The sequence below is a fragment of the Balaenoptera ricei genome, chromosome 15 (genome assembly GCF_028023285.1).
Source record: "Balaenoptera ricei isolate mBalRic1 chromosome 15, mBalRic1.hap2, whole genome shotgun sequence".
NCBI classification, from domain to species: domain Eukaryota; kingdom Metazoa; phylum Chordata; class Mammalia; order Artiodactyla; family Balaenopteridae; genus Balaenoptera; species Balaenoptera ricei.
This window is the reverse complement of record NC_082653.1, coordinates 82,254,303-82,272,880: the sequence shown is the minus strand read 5'-3', so window position 1 is coordinate 82,272,880 and position 18,578 is coordinate 82,254,303. Positions and strand designations below refer to the sequence as shown.

The window sequence follows — 18,578 nt, the reverse complement described above, 5'->3', positions numbered from 1 at the left end:
GAGTATTATACTCCCGAAGGCAGTTGTAGAGGCAGGAAATCGGGGACAGGATCACTGCCGGAGGCTTCCTGGGCTGGGAGAGGCAGAGATTGTGATTTGGGGTCCTGTACTGACCCCAACACGACAACAGGGGGCAGTTGAGATGCAGAAATGGCAGGGCTGCACCAGCTTGACAAACCTGACCCGGTCCAGGCCTGCCCCTGCAGGTGTCCCCTGGGGCGGGCAGGCTGGGAAACCAAAGATGCTGAGACAGACATCGGGGGATTGACCCCCATCCTCATCTTCCTGTTTGGGAGGGAGAAGTTAGGGGAAGATACTCAGGTGGTTTCCCCTCCCTTCCTAAGAAGCTGGGAGAACCTGCCTGGGCAGCATCTTGAAAGGGGGAATTGTCCTCCCAACCCAGCGCAGCGTCTGTACACGTGTGTGTGTGTGTGTGTGTGTGTGTGTGTGTGTGTGTACTTGTGGGGGGTCCACGTCCTCCACTCCAGCCTCTGCCCCTCCTCCACAGCCGATGCAGACACTCCCCCCACATTGCCTCTAAACCAACCCCAGCTGTCAACATCTGGCCCACATCTGTCTCTTTCATGTGACTGGACCTCCACCCCAGATTCCCCCCTCCCCCCTTCAGGGGGCTGTAGGGCAGGGCTCTGAGCTCAAGGCCTCCCCTGCCTCACAAAGCCCCCTGCCAGGGCTAGGGAACCAGGGCAGGGGAGGGAAGGCAACCCCATCCTAGAGGTGCCCCAGGCTATTGGCAGAGCCATCTGGAGCCGTTAGAAGCAGCTGCCGATGACTCATCTTCCACTGCCCCCACCCTACCACCTCAAACACACCGTGGGGCTGGGAACCAAGCACCCAGCCCCGTCTCCAGACCTCCGACCCCTCTCAGCCTGGCTCAAAAGCTCCTTCACACCAGTCCCCACCGTCCACAGAAGTCTATTCCGTCCCCCCACCCCACTCCCAATCATCCTCAGAGCCAGGACACTTCCCATTTTCTTTTATTTATACAAAACAATTGTTTTAAATATAATTTAAGAACCCCTCCAAGCACCAGTGTCTGTCTCTTGTTTCTACCACCACTGCCCCCCACACCTCCTCATGGACACAGCTTAGGGGTACTTGGGGGGGCAGGGAAATGTCTGGGGTTGTGGCGTGACCAAGGCACTGTTCTGGAAACAGACACAACGATGGGTCCCTGTTTCAACTTGGGCAAAGGAGGCGATAAACAGGTCCCCTCTAACACAAAAAGTTACGACAAGGACGGTAAAAAAAAAAAAAAGGGAAGGAAAAATAAAACCGAAAACAAAAAATAAAACTCAAAAACCTTCAATATGAAGGCAGCAGATGGGGGAGGGGCATTTACAAGGGAAAACCGAATTCGGTGGAGACAGCAGCAAGGTTGGGACATCCAAGTCCAATGATTTTGTCACTGGGCTATGACGCCCCTTCCTGCCTCACGACTCGCAGGCTAGTCCCCCCTTCTCTTTGGTCTGCAGGGCCGCTGCCCTTCAAGGTGAGGAGGGGCACCTGGGGGCCCTAATTGGGGATCAGAAGGAGGCCGTGGGGATTGTGCCCAACCACCCCCGGGATGTTGGCAGATTCCGGGCACTTCTTTTCCTCTGGTCAGACCCAATCCCGAGGGAAGGGCTCCCACACCCTCAGTTTGGGGTTCCCCGCTTGGGGAGCGTCTGATTTCTGCACTCCCATATGGCAGAATCCCCAAATCCCGTCTCTCCAAATGGCCAGCTCCCCGCCCCCATGGGTTCAAAGTGCAATCCAGTGGGGCCCGGGGATGGGAGCCTCTTGGGTCCCCACCCGATTCTGCCCCAGGAATAAGGGGAGCGGTGTCCCCAGCGTGGGAGTCCCTGCCGCTCCAGAGCTGGGGGGCCAGGCGAGGAGGCGCAGGTCAGTACTGGGGCGCTGGTGCTCCCGACCCTCCTGAGGCTCCTGGCTTGGCCTGGGACTTCATGTGCTGGACACTGGCCAGGATTTTTTTCTGATGTCCCGCCAGAGTGACTCCGATTCGGAGCAGGTCCCTGGGGAAGAATGAACAGCTAGGTGAGGCCACTGGTTTCCCGGGGCGGCTCTCCTACCGAAACCCCATCCTCGCCTCGGGATTGTCCGCCAATCAGAATGGCCGACGGGGAAGGGGGCGGACGTCAATAGTTGCCAGTCAGTTTCCGGAGGATTTAAGAGCCTCCACAGTTCTGCGCAGCCGCAGTAAGGGGCGGGGCTAGGTACCCGCGGGGGTCGAGAAGCAGGAGGTGGGGCGGGCTGAGAGACAGAGAGAGAGAGAGAGAGAGAGAGAGAGAAAAAGAGCTGGGTGTGTGGAGAGGAAGGGGCGGGAGAGGACAAAAACAAACTGCTCCCAGCCCCATCCTGATGCGGGGAGACGGAGATAAGGAAAAAAGAAGAGGTGAGAAACGGAGAGCAAGAATCCGTGTCAGGGAACCCGTGTCAAGGCGAGGCTGGAGCAAGTCAGGGAGGAGGTGCCCAGATCTGGTGGGGCAGACTGGCCCGGGATCTGCCTCCCAGGGAGAGGGAGGGCCTCCTGGACCCTTTGTGTCTGGATTTATATTCCTTCTATTTCTGTGATTCAAACCTGGGGCAAGAAGAGTCATTGGGAGAGAATGGAAAGGCAGAAAGGAGGACCAGGGAGAGGCCAGCTAGGGAAAACCAGTATTTGGGAGGTGTTGGAATCATAAAACCATTTAACATTAAAGCTGGAAAGGACCTCCAAAACCTAGTCCAACCTTCTCCTTTTATGGGTGGGAAAACATCCAGAGTTGACACGTCGTTAATGTGAGAGCAGGGTCTGGAATGTAGATAGATGCACAAAGATAGATACAGATTGCGAGGTGGGAGCGAGATGGCCCAGGGCTGAGATGGTGCAAGGGGGTGAGGCGGGCACAGCTGACCGGGAAGAATCCTGGGGCTCTCAGCCCCTGCAGCTGTTACTGCTTTGGCAGGGGAGGGGCTTTAGAAAACAGAGTTGGCACTAGGAGTTGACCCCAAAGGCCCCTGCTGAAACTGTGGGCCTGATTCTGGTCCCCAGGCACCACCCCTCCTGGCTGCTTGGCCCTCACCACCACCCCCACCTCCATCTCCTGCCACGACTTACTCAGTGGAGATCTGGCTGACCAGCTCGAAGGAGCCAAACCCAGCGGCTGCAAAACTTTCTTCGTATCTTCCCATCTTGATGGCTCGAAGCCACTCACCCACAGAGCCAAAAGCTGAGTAGTGAGGCTGCCGCTGATCCAGGAGGGGGTGTGAGGCCCTGGGAGGCAAGGATGGGGAGGACACACTGAGAACCAGCCTGTGTCAGGGTGGGGACGTAGAGCCCAGCCCTGGAGAGGTGGACAGGGACCATCCCACATACCACCAAAGGAACGGATACTTCTCGGGGGGGAAGCGAGGTTCTCAGGGGATGGCAGAGTGCAGGAAAGAGGGCCCATCCTCTGGGGTCCTCACCCGCCATTCTCGCGGGCCACGATTTTGAGGCTGGCAGGGTTCCGGATCATCTTGTCAAGGGCACTGACCACCTGGGGGAAGCGGGGCCGTGCATTCCGGTCTTTCTGCCAACAGTCCAGCATAAGCTGATGCAGGGAGGTGGGGCAGTCTGGGGGCGGGGGCAACCGGTAGTCCTGTTCAATGGCATTGATCACCTGGAATGACAGGTAGAAGCACTGGGTAAGGACGTCAGGGAAAACGAGGCTGCCAAAGGACCCCAGGGAAATGGCGACTTAACAGACGCTGGGATGGCTGCTACAGCCCCCCGAGAAGGGCAAATCTGGGGGGTGCTCCTGGCCAGGGCCGAGGCCACTGGCTGTGGCTCAACGTCCCAGAAGGTCTTGAGCTATGATCCAGACATGTAACTTCCCAAGGCTGCCCTCCATCACTGTGTCCTTCTGTGACCAGATAGACTGTATCAAACTCTTGGATACAGAGATCAGCTCGTCACAGTGCCACCCTCACCACCTCAAGGACCAAGCAGTGATGAGCTCTCTGAGAACCCCCCCCCCCCACCACCGCCATATCCCAAGAGAGAGGACGTTCCAGGAAAGCTTGGTAGGACACTTACATCCTGATTGCTCATATCCCAGTATGGCCGTTCCCCAAATGACATGACCTCCCACATCACAATCCCATAGCTCCAGGCATCACTGGCAGATGTGAACTTCCGGAACGCAATGGCCTCAGGGGCTGTCCATCGGATGGGAATCTTTCCTCCCTAAAGATGGGGGAGGAAAAGGTGAGCTGAGGGATCACAGGACTCAGGCATTCTGCCCCCCACCTTTGCGTTTCCCCCAGCTCAGGCCTCCTTTTTTTCTGGGACCCAAACACCCAGCTCCCCAATTCTGTTCTTTTCCTGGACACCTGGTAGCCAGGTTCCTTAAGTTGACCCCCCTGCCCCCACAAGGTCTACTCTTACATCCTGTCTTGGACCACAGCTGTCAATCCCTCAGCCTCCCAACTTTCCAACCTGCCCTGCTCACCTGGCCCTAAGAACCTAGTTCATATGCCTGTGCCCCAGCCTCACCAGAGAGCTCGTGTAGGTGGGATCAGAAGAGTTCTCCTCCAGGAATCGGGAGAGGCCAAAGTCTGAAACCTTGCAGACGAGGTTGCTGTTGACCAGGATGTTGCGGGCAGCCAGGTCTCGGTGGACGTAGCTCATCTCAGCAAGGTACCGCATGCCCGAAGCGATGCCCCGTAACATGCCCACGAGCTGGATGACGGTGAACTGGCCGTCGTTCAGCTGGAGATGGACATGGCGGGGGCATCGTTAGGACAGCTCACCCACCGCTCCCCCTTCCTTCCATGTTCTAAACAGTATTTGTCCCTCCCAGACCCAACTCACAGACCCACGTGTAGGACAGGCCTGCTGACATCCCAGGTAAACCGCCCCCTTTCTTTTTTTTTTTTTAAATAAATTTCTTTATTTATTTTATTATTTTTTAATTTTATTATTTGAAATCTATAGACGGTTTATTTTATTTTATTTTTTGGTCGTGCATGCGGGATCTTAGTTCCCCGACCAGGGATCGAACCCGGGCCCCCTGCATTGGGAGTGCGGAGTCTTAACCACTGGACTGCCAGGGAAGTTCCTCCCTCCTTTCTTTTACCCTGAATTCTCTCAGTTCTTACTATGGTATCGTGACACAATGCTTATAATTGTCCCGCTTTCAAATATTCGCTTTCAGTCTCTCGTAATTAGATTATAAGGAGATATTTTAAGATTTTCTTCCATTTAACCTAGTACAGTGCTTTACATCCAGGAAATACTCAACAAATGCTTTTGATCTACGTTCTCTTTATTTGACAGCAACAGAGCGCTGACAGTTACGAGTGTGCTCTGAAGCCACCCTTCTACAGGTGGAGATGCGTGCGTTGGTGCTGATCCTGCCACAGTCTCGCTCAGCCCTCTTGGACCAACTGTATGCAGGATGCAAGAGAACAGTGAGGAATCGGGTGTGATCAGTGACCACAGCACCAAAACCAAGGTCTAAAGCCCGACCTTGAGCTTTATAGAGTTGGCTCTCACCAGGTAAACCAACCAGTCACAGACAGTTAACTCAGCCCATCTTCTGGGTTCAGCTAGCACGCAGGGGACCCTCAGCAGCCCTCCAGGGCCAGCAACACAGAGTTCAGAAACCGAATTCTGAATCCATCCTCCAAGCCTGCACCCACCCCACGCCTCGCATCTCAGTTGGTGGACTCACTTCCAGACGCTCAGGGTAGGGACCTCGGAGTCTCCCGCATCCAAGGCTTACAATCCATCAGCAAGTTCTGCCGGCTTTGCCTCCAAAACGCACCCCAAACCAACCACTTCTGCCCCCATGGCCTGAATGATGCCCGTCGTCTCATCGGCTCCTATCCCCCAGCATCCGTCAGAGGGATCTCCTTAAATCACCCCCCTCTCCTGCTGAAAAGCTTCCCCTCAGACTTCTCACCACATCCAAATTTCTAAGGTCACGAGGCCCAGCCGCCAACCACAACGTGATCCACTATCACTCCTCTGCTGACCTGGTTCAGCTTCACCGGCCTTTCTGCTTCTTAAACAGGCTGGGATCCCGCCCACCCTGGGTCGCTACTCTCTGCCCCCGACACGCTTCCCCCCCACCTTCTCATGGCTGGCTTTCTCATCTACCCAAACGTCATCTCTTCTAAGATAGACCCCCTTCCCTTTCCTGCAACCGGACAATGGAACAGACTCCCGTATCCACAAGGGAGGGTCAGGCCATCCTGGCACTGCTCCAGGGTCTGCCTCAGCATCCCTCGTGCTGGGAGCCGGGTAGCCTGTGTCTCCTGGTGCGGTGCCACGGGAAGTACACAGCTCCCCCTGATGTGGGCTGGCCACAGACGTTTAATTTTGAACTTATCACAACATTAGACATTGCTTCCCTTACAGGAAACACAGAGAAACAAGTTAGATGACCCCACAAGGAAGAATCCGATAAATCCAGAAGATAAGACATTCAAGTGGACAAGTGGCCCAGCCCTTCAGTGTATCAGAACCCCAACAAGGGACTGTCCTGGATGTAGAAAAGGCTCAAAACAATAACCACAAGTGCAATGCTTGATCCGGAACTGGATGCTGGGACATTTGGGGGACAACTAGAGAAATATGAGTATCAAGTGGGCATTAGGTGATACCAAGGAATTGTTGTAATTCTGTTAAACGCAATGTTACTTTGCTATGTAGAAAAACGTTCTGGGGGCTTCCCTGGTGGTCTAATGGTTAAGACGCTGCATTTCCACTGCAAGGGAAGCGGCTTCGATCCCCATTCAGGGAAATTCCGCATGCCGCGTGGAGCGGCCAAAAAAAAAAAGTTTTGGTTTTTTACAGAACATGCATAGTAAAGTTTAAAAAATAATAAAATTTCATACAATTTTGTTAAGGTAGCAAAAATGAGCTCTTCTCTCTCATTCCTATGATCCTGTTTAATTTTTTTCACATCTGAAATCTTGTTTACTTTTTGTAAAACCTTGTTTGTACTTGTTAATCTTCAGTCTCCCCCATTACGCCACCAGCTCTCCAAGAGCAGAGATGTTCACGGCTCTATCTCCCGAGGCCCAGTACAGTGGCTGGTACACAACGAGGCGCTCAGTAAATATTTGTCACGAGGACAGATGACAACCCTTCCTTATCCCAGGGTCAGCCGGCCCCACAGGGAGACCAATCCCAGGACTCAACCTTCCCTGGTGGAGAATGAAGGGTAGAGGGGCAGGGACGCGGGACCCACCGTCTGTCCCGGGTTCTGAGCTCCTTGGCTGCACTGCGGGAGCACAGGGTGGGTGCGGAAAGCTGGGAGCAGGGGGTCTCACCCTCAGGAAGGAGTCCAGGGCGCCGTTCTCCATGAACTCGGTGAGAATCATGACGGGCACGCTGTTGGTGACCACGCCCTCCAGGCGGATGATGTTGGGGTGCTCGAACTGGCCCATGATGGAGGCCTCGCTCAGGAACTCCCGCCGCTGCCGCTCCGTGTAGCCGCCCTTCAGGGTCTTGATGGCCACGCAGCTCTCCTTCTTCCCGGGGGCCTTCAGCCGCCCCCGGCACACCTCCCCAAACTCGCCTTCAGGAAGGAGGCCGAGGGTCAGCTCTCCTCCCCCGCCCCCCCCGCCCCGCCCTGCAGTCCCTCCCCCCACCCCCACCCCCCCCCCCCAACCCCCGGCCCGGGCACCCAGGCGTCTTCCTCTCACCTGCGCCGATCACCTCCTCAATCTTGACATAGGAGACATCGATCTCTTTTGCAAATTCCCTCACAGCCTCATTAGGGTCTTCGTAAGTGAAGGGGTCAATGTAGACCTTAGTACCTGAGGAATCACGTGGGGCTCGTTAGCCACCACTGCATTCAGATGCCCTGGTCCCTGGCTCACAGCTCTCGCCCCAGCCCTATCTCCTCCAGGATGGGCCTACCCACCGTGCCCAATGAGATACTGTCCGTGTTTGTCTGAGTATTCAGCTTCTCTCCCGTTGCTCTGCTTCCTGTAGCCGATGGGAAAGAAGAGGTAAACTGAGTCACACGTCTCGATGTTCCCAGAGGGGAAGGATGGGAATCAGAGAAGATTCCAGGTGAAAACAGGCTCCCGGGGCACCGGGGGAGGCTTGCCCTGGAGCAAGAGGGCGGGTGGCCAGCTACACGGGGCTTCGCGGGGGCCTCCAGGTGCCCAGAGCCCTCACCTGAGGCAGAGAACAGCGATGACGATGACCACGAGGACCAGCACCACGCCCACGACCGCCGTGCCAGCAATCAGGGCCAGCTGCTCCCGCCAGCTCTCGCTCTCTGGAGAAGAACTGGTGATCAGGGGGACCCGGTGGGCCCATGGGCTCCACCCAAGTCCCTCAGGGCAAGCAAAGATGTTTCCCAGCCTTGGTGGGTTTGATTTTGTTCTGTTATAAATACTGGTAACCACAAAAAAAGTCCCACTTGAACAGAAGGTTCCAAAGGCTAAAAATGAAAAGGTTCGTAGCCAAAACGTGGAAATAACCCAAATGTCCATCAATGGATGAATGGATAAATAAAATATGCCACAGCCATTCAATGGAGTATTTTTCAGCCACGAGACGGAATGAAGTCCTGATATGTTCTACAACACGGATGAACCTTGAAAACATTATGCCATGTAAAAGAAGAAGCCAGTCACAAAAGACCGTATTGTATGACTGCATTTGTATGAAAGGTCCAGAACAGGCAAACTACAGAGACAAAAAGTAGACTAGTGTTTGCCAGGGGCTGGGAGGTAATGGAAGAGTTATAAGCATCTCTTTTTGAGGTGCTGAAATGTTCTAAAATTAATTGCAGTGATGGTTGCACAACTCCGTGAATATATTACAAGTCAATGAATTATACATTTTAAATGGGTGAATCATGGTGTGTGAGTCATATCTCAATAAAATTGTTAAAAAAAATTAAAAGGTTTAGAAAACCATTGGGCCAGCATACAAAAACTATCAAAGTGTCACCTCAGTTAATCCTTGGATCCCTGTGAGAGAGACCTCATATTTCCATTTTTTTGGATGAGAGAGCTGGGGCTCAGGGGTCAAGTTTTTGCTAAAGGTCACATAGCTGGAGAGCCACTGAGCTGGCCTTCACACCCAGCTGTTGGTTTTGGTTTCTACATCTTATCCCCAGGCCAAAATGCCTCGTGGTTGAGAGAAAGAGAAGCATGGGGCTGTGGCTTTGGGGGTCCTGAGGGCAGAGCCAAGGCCTCCCGCCTGGTGGGGGACAGCCAACCCCACCCGCATCCTGCCCCCCGGGCTCACCGTCCAGCTGGGTCTGGCTGTGGTGCTCCTGGCCGAAGGGCCCGTAGCCAGCCTCGGAGCGCGCCCGCACCTGGACCAGGTAGCTGGCTCCCCGCTTCAGTCCCCGCAGCTCTGCCCGGTTCTCCGATGTCTTCAGGAACCGCACGCTGCTGGGGCCCTCTGCGCCCTGTTCAGGAGAGGGGACTGGCCGTGAGCCAGGACCCCCAGATTCCACTGCTCTTTCTGCCTCCCCTGCCCTGGTCCTCCATCCCTAGCATCTCTGTCCTGTTGAGTGGCAGGTGCGGCCTTTGTGCTCACTTATGTATGCACTGTGCCTTGTGCTTTGCATTAATTATATCATTTAATCCTTGTAGCGCTTCTGTGGGATAGATTCCATTATCCTAAGCATTTTTGGGGGGTGGGGGGGCCTCGCCGCGTGGCTTGCGGGATCTTAGTTCCCCGACCAGGGATCGAACCCATGCCCCCTGCAGTGGAAGCACAGAGTCTTAACCACTGGACCGCCAGGGAAGTCCTATCCTAAGCATTTTACAATGAGGATATTAAGCTCAGAGAGGCCAAGGGGTTGACACAAGGTCACTTAGCTAGTATGTGGCAGATGGCTGCAATTCAGGCGTCCTGGTCCCTGGAGCGGGTCGCGCTGCCCACCCCCACCCCTGGGGCAGGGCCTGGTCTCACCTTCTCGTGGTACTTGACCTCGTAGTCCAGCACTGCCCCGCTGGGTGCCCGGGGAACAGCCCATGCCAGGCTCAAGCTGCTGGGTGATGACCGAGTCACCCTGATGTCTGACACTGGGGGCGGCACTGCGAGAGACAGACACCTTGGGGCCCTTGATCGTGGCAGGTCTCTCATCTTTCCCAGCTCCTCCTCTACTGGCCACACTTGTCTCGGTCCCCCAGCTGTTTCCGGAATTCCTTCTGGCTCTCTCTGCCCTGCCCTGAACTCTCCAGTCCACCTTTGCATCCTTTTAATTCTCTTTCTGCCTCTTGCCCCAAAGGCCTTGACCCGCTATATTTCCTGGGGACCCCACTCCCCAGCTGCTGCCTTTTCCCCCTCAGGCCTTTAGACTGTCCATATCCCTCGCGAGCCTTTCCCACCAACGCCTCTCCCATCCGACCACAGGCTGCCCTCTGCCCCCAGCCCCCAGTCTCACCCTCACGGTCAGTGGTGACATTCACAGCCTCAAATGGAACTGGCCCGCTGGCTAAGGAGGACACCCCGTTCACGGCGGTGACCTCGAAGGTATAGGTGAAGTCAGGACGCAACCCACGAATGGCCACCCAGGGCTCCACCAGGTCCCGGGGGCCGGGGTCGAAGGTCAGGTCTCCCCCGCAGGGCGTGCAGGAGCCGCCGGGGCGGCACTCCCGGCACCGGAGCGCGTAGGTGAGGTCCTCTCGGCCTCCCGACTCGAGGGGGGCGCTCCATTCCAGGCGCAGGGAGGAGCCGTTCAGGCGGGGAACCACGCTTCTCGGGGCGGACGGAGGGGCTGCAGGAGACCAGGACGTCAGGCAGAGGCTGAGCAGACGGGCAGGGGACGGGCAGGGGACGGGCAGGCAGCCACACTGACGTCTTGTCTTGGCCGGGCACCAGGCCAGGGTCAAGAGGAGGAAGGTGTGGGAGGACGGGACTGGGGTCGGGGGTCCACCCCAGGGGTCACTGGCCACTTACTGGTACAGGGTGCACCTCGGGGGTCTGTGCGGGCCCGGAAGTACCCGATACGACACTGGCAGACGGGTGAGCCAATGGTGTTGGAGTGGCTGTTGGCTGGGCACGGCTGGCAGGACCCCTCCCCAGACAGGGGCTTGAAGGTGCCCTGAGCACAGGCTGCGAGAAAGCGTCCATCAGAAACTTGCATCAGAGACATTCAGCAGTGGGGGGGGGGCGGGGGATGGGGACCAAAAAAAGGACATTCGGCAGCTATTAAAGTTGCATGAGGTGCAAAAGGGAAAGCAGGGAGGGAGGAGCTCAGAAACCTCGCCTCTAAGAGGAGAAGACCTCCCTCCAGACCAGGGGTCTGAACCCTGACGTGTACCCCCGGCCACCCCATGGCAGCCTGGTGAAACCCAGACCCCTGCTCAGAAGAATGATTTTAAATGCACACCACAAAATACACAGATTACCAAGAAAACCAAATAACTGAAAATACAGTGATCAAAACATGAAGAATCTTTGCAACACAGCAATGTGTGTGTTTCTCTACTAACAAGATACAGCGGTAAGGCTGACAGGCAAGGAAATACTGAAGTCACGATGAGCGAAAAACAACATTTTGCCATTCTTGCGTCATCTCTAATGGGCTGTGAAAACACCTCGGATTTGAGTGGGGCCCAAGTCTCAGGTCCTGCTCCGACCGCTGGGCTGTGGCTGACACTCCGTAAGAGGAGTGGCCAATTTCAGGTAAAGATGAGTGCAAAGAAATGGTCATTTTTCTTCCCTTCCACCAAAGTTCACAGATCCCCTACATTCTATCTACAAAACCCAGGTTAAGAAACTCTGCTCTGGAGAAAAGGCTACGTGAGAATTCAATATCAGTAAATTAGATGAAACCATAATGAACAATACTACAGACCATGAAGGCTTTGTCCTCTGAGTCCAATAAGGTCCCCCAGCCCTGAGGACAGTCCCACAGCCCAGGAAGGAATTGGACATAGTTAGAAGGATGAGTGTGGAAATGATGGAGAGCTCAGAACTGTGCTGGGGGCTCTGAAAACACACCCTCCAGTAACTTAGTGCCCAGGAGAATAAAGAACTTTTAAAAATGGAAATTTAAGAAGTGGGTCCAAGAGCAGGGTACCAGCCAGCGCCTCCCGCAGAGATGGGCAAGCTTTGTGGGGGAAGTGCTGGTCCTCACCTCGGCACCTGGTATTCCCCTCGGCGGCCTCAAACCCTGGAGCGCAGCTGCAGCCCGTGACCGGCTGCTCAGCCCACTGGCCATCTTCCCGGCAGTAGAGGCTTGGGCTGGGGCCGGGGGCAGGCACGGCATCGGCCACGCAGCTCCCCGCCACGGGCACCACCAGCTCACGAGGCACGGTCTCCGGGAAGCGGGTGAGGTTCACGGTCAGCTGGGCGCACTTTTTATAGAAGAGGTGCAGGGACAGCAGGGCCATGCAGGCGCCCTGGTCCTGGAAGGCCAGATAGAAGCCGGCCTTGGTGAGCGGGCCCAGACGCAGCGTCTTGATGTTCACCTTCCCGGTGGCCTCGGCCCCGGGGCGCTTCCGGGTCAGGTGCTCAGCAGCCACTGTGTCCACCTGCCAGGTCGGGGAAGAGACTCACTGCCGCTGTCCTCCACTTCCCCAGGACCCCGCTGGACTGTCTTCTTCCCAGCTCACCCTCTCCCTGACCTGCCTGGCTCCTGTTCCAGAACCTTCTCTCCACCTTTCCCAACGTACGCTTTCCTGCAGGCCCCAACATTGTCCATTAACACCCGCCGAGCTCCTGTGATGCATCCAGCCTCTGTCCTGCACCCCCTTTCTGCGCATTCACTCATCCTACAGACACTTATCAACATCTACTCTGTGCCAGGCCCTGGACTCCACGCCAAGGAAATAGAAATGAAGGAGACGCTGATAAGCTAATGATAAATTAAAAGTATGATGAGTGCTACGGCAGGCGGGACCCCAGGGCAGGGCACATCCGCAAAGGCGTCCCAGGGGGCACCTCGGAGCTGGAAGTTACAAGACGAGGAGTTGGGTGGGAAAGGCAAAGAGAAGGCATTCCAGGGTGAGGCATCAGCTGGTGCAAAGGCAGGGGGCTGTAAAGGGGCGAAGTGTACTCAGAGAGAGGAAGTGTAGGGGGGCTCCAGCACATGGAGTAGAGCGGCTGTTCCACCTAGCAGACCACCCTGTTCCCTCCTCAGACCCGGGCCTCCTGCTTCTAGCCCCCAGCACCTCTAGACCACAGGCCGGCCCCGGACCCCACCTTGGCCTGGGGCACCTAGGTACCTTGATGTAGGGGTTCTCCATCCAGGCTGGCGTGTGGGCCGTGGCCGTGTCCGCGTCGCTCTCGAAGTAGAAGACGGTGAAGGTCTCCTTGCAGGAGCGGCCAGCCCGCGGCAGGGAGAGGCACTCCAGCATGGTGAAGCGCAGCGTGGCGTACACGTGCACGGCGCCCCGGCGGGGCACCCAGCCCGTGCGCAGCCAGTGGGCCAGGCCCGGGGCCCGCTGCACGTCACACACCTCGTAGGTCCGAACGCTGTGCTGCTCCTCATCTAGGCCGCTCAGCTCCTCCCACTGCGGGGAGAAGGGTGGTCAGCCTGGGGGCTGCTAAGCGGGTGGGTGAAGGTCAGTGCCATAACGCCACGAGGGGCTGGGGGGACCCCCGGAGAGCAAGGGCTCAGAGGATACCTGCTTCGGCTGCTGCGATGGCTGTGTGTGTGTGTGTGTGTGTGTGTGTGGTGTGTGGGGTGTGTGTGGGGTGTGTGTGTGTGTGTGTGTGTGTGGCCTGGGAAGCAGGAGCACAGGTGGCCCCCCTCCCTCGGTTTCCCTCCAAGCCCCAGCTCTTACCTGTCCCTCCACCTGAGGGAATGTCACCCACTTCAGATCGGCAGTTTCCAATTTTGTGTTCAGTAGGGTCTCTAAGACAGACAGACAGACAGAGTCAGTCAGCGCTTGGGAGAGACACCAGGAAGCCCAGATCCCTGGGAGCTGAGACAGACAGACAGGCCGAGGAGGGGAGCAAGCCCTGCCCTCTGCCCCCCCAGCAAGCCCAGATTTCCAGCCTCTTTTCTGAGTGCCAGCCCCGCCCCTGACAGCTGACAGGCACGGAGCTGACCCTCGGGACTCCCAGATCTAGGCCTCTGTGAACTGCTGTGCCCCAGAGGAGAAGGGGAGACACAGATGCTGAAAGGGGAAAAAGGCAAACAGCTCAGAAAGGGCTAAACTAGAGCCCAGACCTGACCCTGACCCCGAGGTGGGGTACAGGAACACCCCTCCCGCCAGGGCCTGCCTCAGCCTCTGCAGTCCGTTCCCAAATCCAAAGGAGGTGCTGCCTCCATCCCCGCAACTCTGCTCCTCTTCCAAGTCCCCAGCCCCCTTCAGACCAAACACCCCAGCCCTTCAGATCCTTGAAGGTGGTGCTGACCTCCTGAGGCCCAGCCCTGACCCCCCACTCCCTCCCCACTGGCTAGCTGCCCTCGGAGGAGGAAGTGCTGGAGGCCAGGATGCTTGGGTTCCTGCCCTTGGCCCCTGTCTGCAGAGGCCTCACATCTGGATTCGGTTATGGGAAGGAAAAGGGGAGGAGATTTTAGGAGTGTGTGTATGGGGGGGTGAGCACACCTGGCTCTGCTCTGGTCTCTCTCTGGGGAGGGGAGGGGCGGGGCTCTGGCGGAAGGTGGGGATTAGGAGAAACTGCACAGTACCCCGCCGCCCCCCCCCCCCACCCCCGGCTGAGGAGGGTGGAGGGAGGGCAGGGGAATCCCCTCGGAGATGTGTGGGTGGGGTGCTGCAGGCCTGCCCTGGGAGGAGCCGAGAGGGGGCCCCCAGGGGAGCCAGCAGCACACCTGGGACCAGGGTCCCCGTCCCTGGTGGGAGCTGCAGGAGAGAAGGGAAGGCAGGTGGGTGGGGCAGCCTCCTCCCAGGGACCAGGTGATGTCCATGGAGGGCAACGGGTCAGGCGAGACCCCGGCCAGGCAGCTGGGGGTGAGGCCTGGGCCCCCATGGATGGCGGGAGACAGCCCAGCACGCTGGGGACAGGATGCCCGGGTTCTGGGAAGGGGGTGGATAGAGGCTGCCGTCTCCACCCTCCATTGTTCCAGACTGGATAGTGTTTTCCTGTCTCCAATTTACACACTGTCTCTGTTTCAGGCTGTCCCGGGCGCTCTGAGCGGCTCACTTTCTCTCACCCTCTCTCCGTCTTGCCGGCCTCCCTCTCTCTTTGATCTGTCACTTCTTTTGCCTCTCACCTCTCTCTCCCGCTCTCCGTCCTCCTCCATTTCTCTTTCTGATTGTCACTCTGCTTTCTGTCTCCCACCTTTCACCATCCCTGGGGCACAGAGCCTTGGATAAAAGACTGAACTCTTGTCTCAGTCTCCTCATCTGTAAAATGGGAGCGACAATACATCCCACCCACAGGGTTGTTGGAACCGTGAAAACATAAAGCACTCAGCATGGGCCTCAGGCTCGGAAAGCACTTAGGTAACAGAAATTAGAAGTTACTCCCTGTTCCTCTTTGCATCTTTCTTTCCCTCTCACCACACGTCATCCCGACGGGTTTTCTCCCTGCTTTACCTTCCCCTCTCTCTCCCACAGTTCTTTCCCCATCTTTCCCCGAGCACAGCAAGTCTCTCCTCTTCCCCCACACCCAGCCTTTGATCCCCGGCCCAGAGCAGCACTGCCCAGCCTGGGGGAGAGGGGTTTCTAACTGCCTTTGATTCCTCCTCCTCAGTAGCCCCCCATGGCCCACTCCCCAGAGACCCCTTTGATTCCAGGCAGTGAAGGAGGGGAAGGAGGCAGCTCATTGAAAGGAGATTAGGGCCATGGGAGGAGGGTTTATAGGGCTCTTGGCTCCCCCTCTAGGGGTTGGGGGGAGGGCAGAGACTCATGGATAAAGTAACATTTTGGCGGGGGTGGGGTGGGGTGGGATGCAGAAAAAATAGACGTTTAAGAGAGACAAGTAGACAGTAGTTAAGCTGAGTTCAGGGGACACGAGGGCTGTGTAGGTCAGTTTCTGCCGGCCTAGGGTTAGAGGAAAGGACTCTGGTGGGATTGGGGCAGGGTCTAGACAGCATTTAAAGGGCTGGGGTGCAGCTTGGGGAAACCAGGGAAGGGGCCTCCCTGGCGCAGGGGCCGTGGCTTTGGGAGAGATTTGGAGGTTTGGAGTGTGAGTGTGGAAGGTGGCCATCCCCACGGTGGTGTGTGGAATTGTAGGGTCAAGGTGTGAATGCTCCGGAATGGGGGGGCGGGGGTAGTTTTATGGCCTAGCACAAAGTTTTGCCTTGTCTTCTTGTTCTTCCAGAAATGTTTCCTCCTGTTTGGCAGAGGTGGGAGGAGGGACAGAAACTTTGGAGAGAGTTTTGAAGATTGGAGCAGAGAGAAAAGGAAAGGCTGCCAAGGGCGTCTGGAGTCAGGAGTAAGAGTGTGGGGAGCCGGGACCGGGGCATGTCCCGGGACGGAGCTCGCCTCCATCTCTTTCCCAAACAAAAGAAAACTCCACTCCCCGCTGGGCCGCCTCCTCCCCGCCCCCCTCCGGGGCTAGCACTATTGGTCCAGAGTGTTCGCTGTTGGGGTGCCGGGTTTGGGGGAGACAGATGTCGGCCCTTCCACCCCGAGGCCCATCTTCGGGGGGCCCCAGAAGTGGCGGGGTGACTCCAAGGAAACTCACCTTCTAAAGCGGCTACAAGCGAAGCCCAGCAGAGCAGAGCCCGGAGCTCCATGGCGCCGCCTCACTCTGGTTGGATCCGATCCGAGTTTGGGGGGCGCTAGCCCCCCCAGGTCTAAACCCCCCCCCCCGAGCGGGTGGACGTCGACTCCCCGCGCTGAACTCGGTCGGGGCCCTCAGCGCGGGCCCATGCGGGCGCGCCGGGCACCCGGTGGCGGCGCCCAGGTGTGGCCCCGCGTCCCAGCCGCGCGCGCAGACGGGAGGGCGGGGGGCGTCCTGGCAGCGGCCGCGCCGGGCGCGAGCAGAGCAAGACGTGGCTGGAGTCGGGGTCCCTCCGGGGCCTCGGGGTCCCTCCCCCCCCCGGTGGCTGGGGGTGGGCCGGCCGCTCGCGGTCTCCCCCCCTCCCTGGAGTGGCGCTGCTCGCGCCGCCGGGCCGAGTGCGCTCCGCGCCGGCGGGGAGGGTGGGAGCGGAGAGGGGACGGGAGCGGGAGGGAGGGGACTGCGGCGCGGGGCCGAGCAGGCTGGGGCTGGGCCGGGCGGCGCCCGGCCGGGGAGGGAGGGGCGCGCGGGGAGCGGGGGGAGTTACCCCCCAGCCCGGGCTAGGCGAGGGGGCCGGGGCGTGCTGATTGGAGCGCGCGCTGCTGAATAATTCATGAGGGAAGCGGAGCGGGGCGTCGAGCTGAGCAGGTCGGGAAGTTGGGAGAAAGTTTGGAGAAGGGGGAGGGGCGGCGGGTGCGGAGTCCGGGGACCGCCCAGACCTGACCCGTGGCCGTGCGCCCCTGATCCGGACCGCGCGTGTCGGGGCCGGAGCCCAGCGGCCCCCGGGGCAGGTCCGAGCCCGGCAGACACCAGGGAGCAGAGAAACACACCCCGCAGCATGGAGGGCCGCACGCTCGAAGCCCTATCCGATCTTCCTGCGGACTTCGGATTCTTCTCCTGGATTCACCCACCACCCCTTCGCTGGCGCAGGGGACCGTGTTTGGGGGAAATCTTTGAAGATGGAGGGTGGCCCAGCGGGCCCCAAGGCAGAGGTCTCAGCTTAGATACGCCTGGAGCGAACGTTCACACAATCATTCAACAAACATTAAGTATTGGGGACCTACTGTGCGCGCAACGCAGCGCTGAAAAATGTGCGGAGGAAGAGGGGCACCTGGGTTGAGATGGGGAGTATAGAAAATCGAGGAAGCAAGGGTAACTAAAAGGTAGTTGGGTCCGAGAGAGTGAGGGGTCCAGACGGATTCCCAAATCATCGTCCTCACTCTCACCGTCGCGATTAGGAGGGCTCCGCGACACCCTCAGTCCTGACCCCTGGGGCTCGGGCCGGGGCTGCTGCTGTCTGTCTTTCCTGAGGCTGTTTCCTGTCGGGCTCCTGGGGGCCCTCGGCATGGCTGGGAGGGCCTTTCCTCTCGTCGCCATCCACCCCCTACCAAATCTCATCAGTTAGAGGGGAGGGTCCAGGAAAGCAGCTCCTCCCAGAAGAGCTGGAAGGAAAGCGCTTAGACTCAGAAGGTATTTAAGGGGGGCCGAGCATAGAGGAGCTGAGCAGCTGAGAAAGGGAAAGAGGAGTCCTTGGTGCTTGGGGGGCTGCCAAGCCCCTCTAACACACAGCGAGGACAGCCAGGCCTGCAGTGACCTCTTGTCCCAGCGCACTTATCTCGCTGCCACAAGTGGTGCTCTCCACACCCCTGCCCTTCCTCGTAGCCCTGCCTGGGTCCTGCTCCGGGGTGGGGGGGTCACAAGGGGCAGGAAACAGCCAGCTTGGCTGGAGCCAGGCAGACCAGGTCAGGGCTGGGAATTCCCTCCTCCCTCCCCGATCCAAGCCCAGTATCCCTTCTTATTCAGTTTCTCCTCCAGGTTATCTATCTCCTCCCGACGCACCTTCCCCTGCTCTCACTCTGCACTCATTCTCTAGCCTCTAAAAGTTATGATTCTGTCTCCTCCTGGGCCCTGCCCTCAACCCCCCCTCAGGCTCTTGGTTGCTTGAATTGTCTCCTTTGATGGGGAA

The 18,578-nt window shown here is 57.9% G+C and overlaps 1 protein-coding gene across 2 annotated transcripts; it reads right to left on the bottom strand.

Annotated features, from left to right (window-relative positions):
* Window positions 1-977: 977 nt before the first annotated feature.
* EPHB4 (EPH receptor B4) lies at window positions 978-17,079 on the bottom strand. 2 transcript variants are annotated; one of them, XM_059898584.1, is made up of 17 exons: window positions 16,577-17,079; window positions 13,762-13,832; window positions 13,201-13,488; window positions 12,111-12,507; window positions 10,928-11,083; window positions 10,413-10,745; window positions 9,938-10,062; window positions 9,263-9,428; window positions 8,180-8,282; window positions 7,920-7,984; window positions 7,699-7,812; window positions 7,324-7,571; window positions 4,538-4,753; window positions 4,079-4,228; window positions 3,469-3,662; window positions 3,119-3,274; window positions 978-2,033 (listed from the first exon to the last, which is right to left on the bottom strand). In XM_059898584.1, exons 1-17 carry the CDS (start codon window positions 16,626-16,628, stop codon window positions 1,904-1,906), a joined length of 2,964 nt encoding a protein of 987 aa, XP_059754567.1. In that variant the 5' UTR covers window positions 16,629-17,079; the 3' UTR covers window positions 978-1,903. The 2 variants fall into 2 exon arrangements, with proteins under 2 accessions (XP_059754567.1, XP_059754566.1); XM_059898583.1 differs by lacking the exon at window positions 16,577-17,079 and adding an exon at window positions 15,159-15,306.
* Window positions 17,080-18,578: the final 1,499 nt, after the last annotated feature.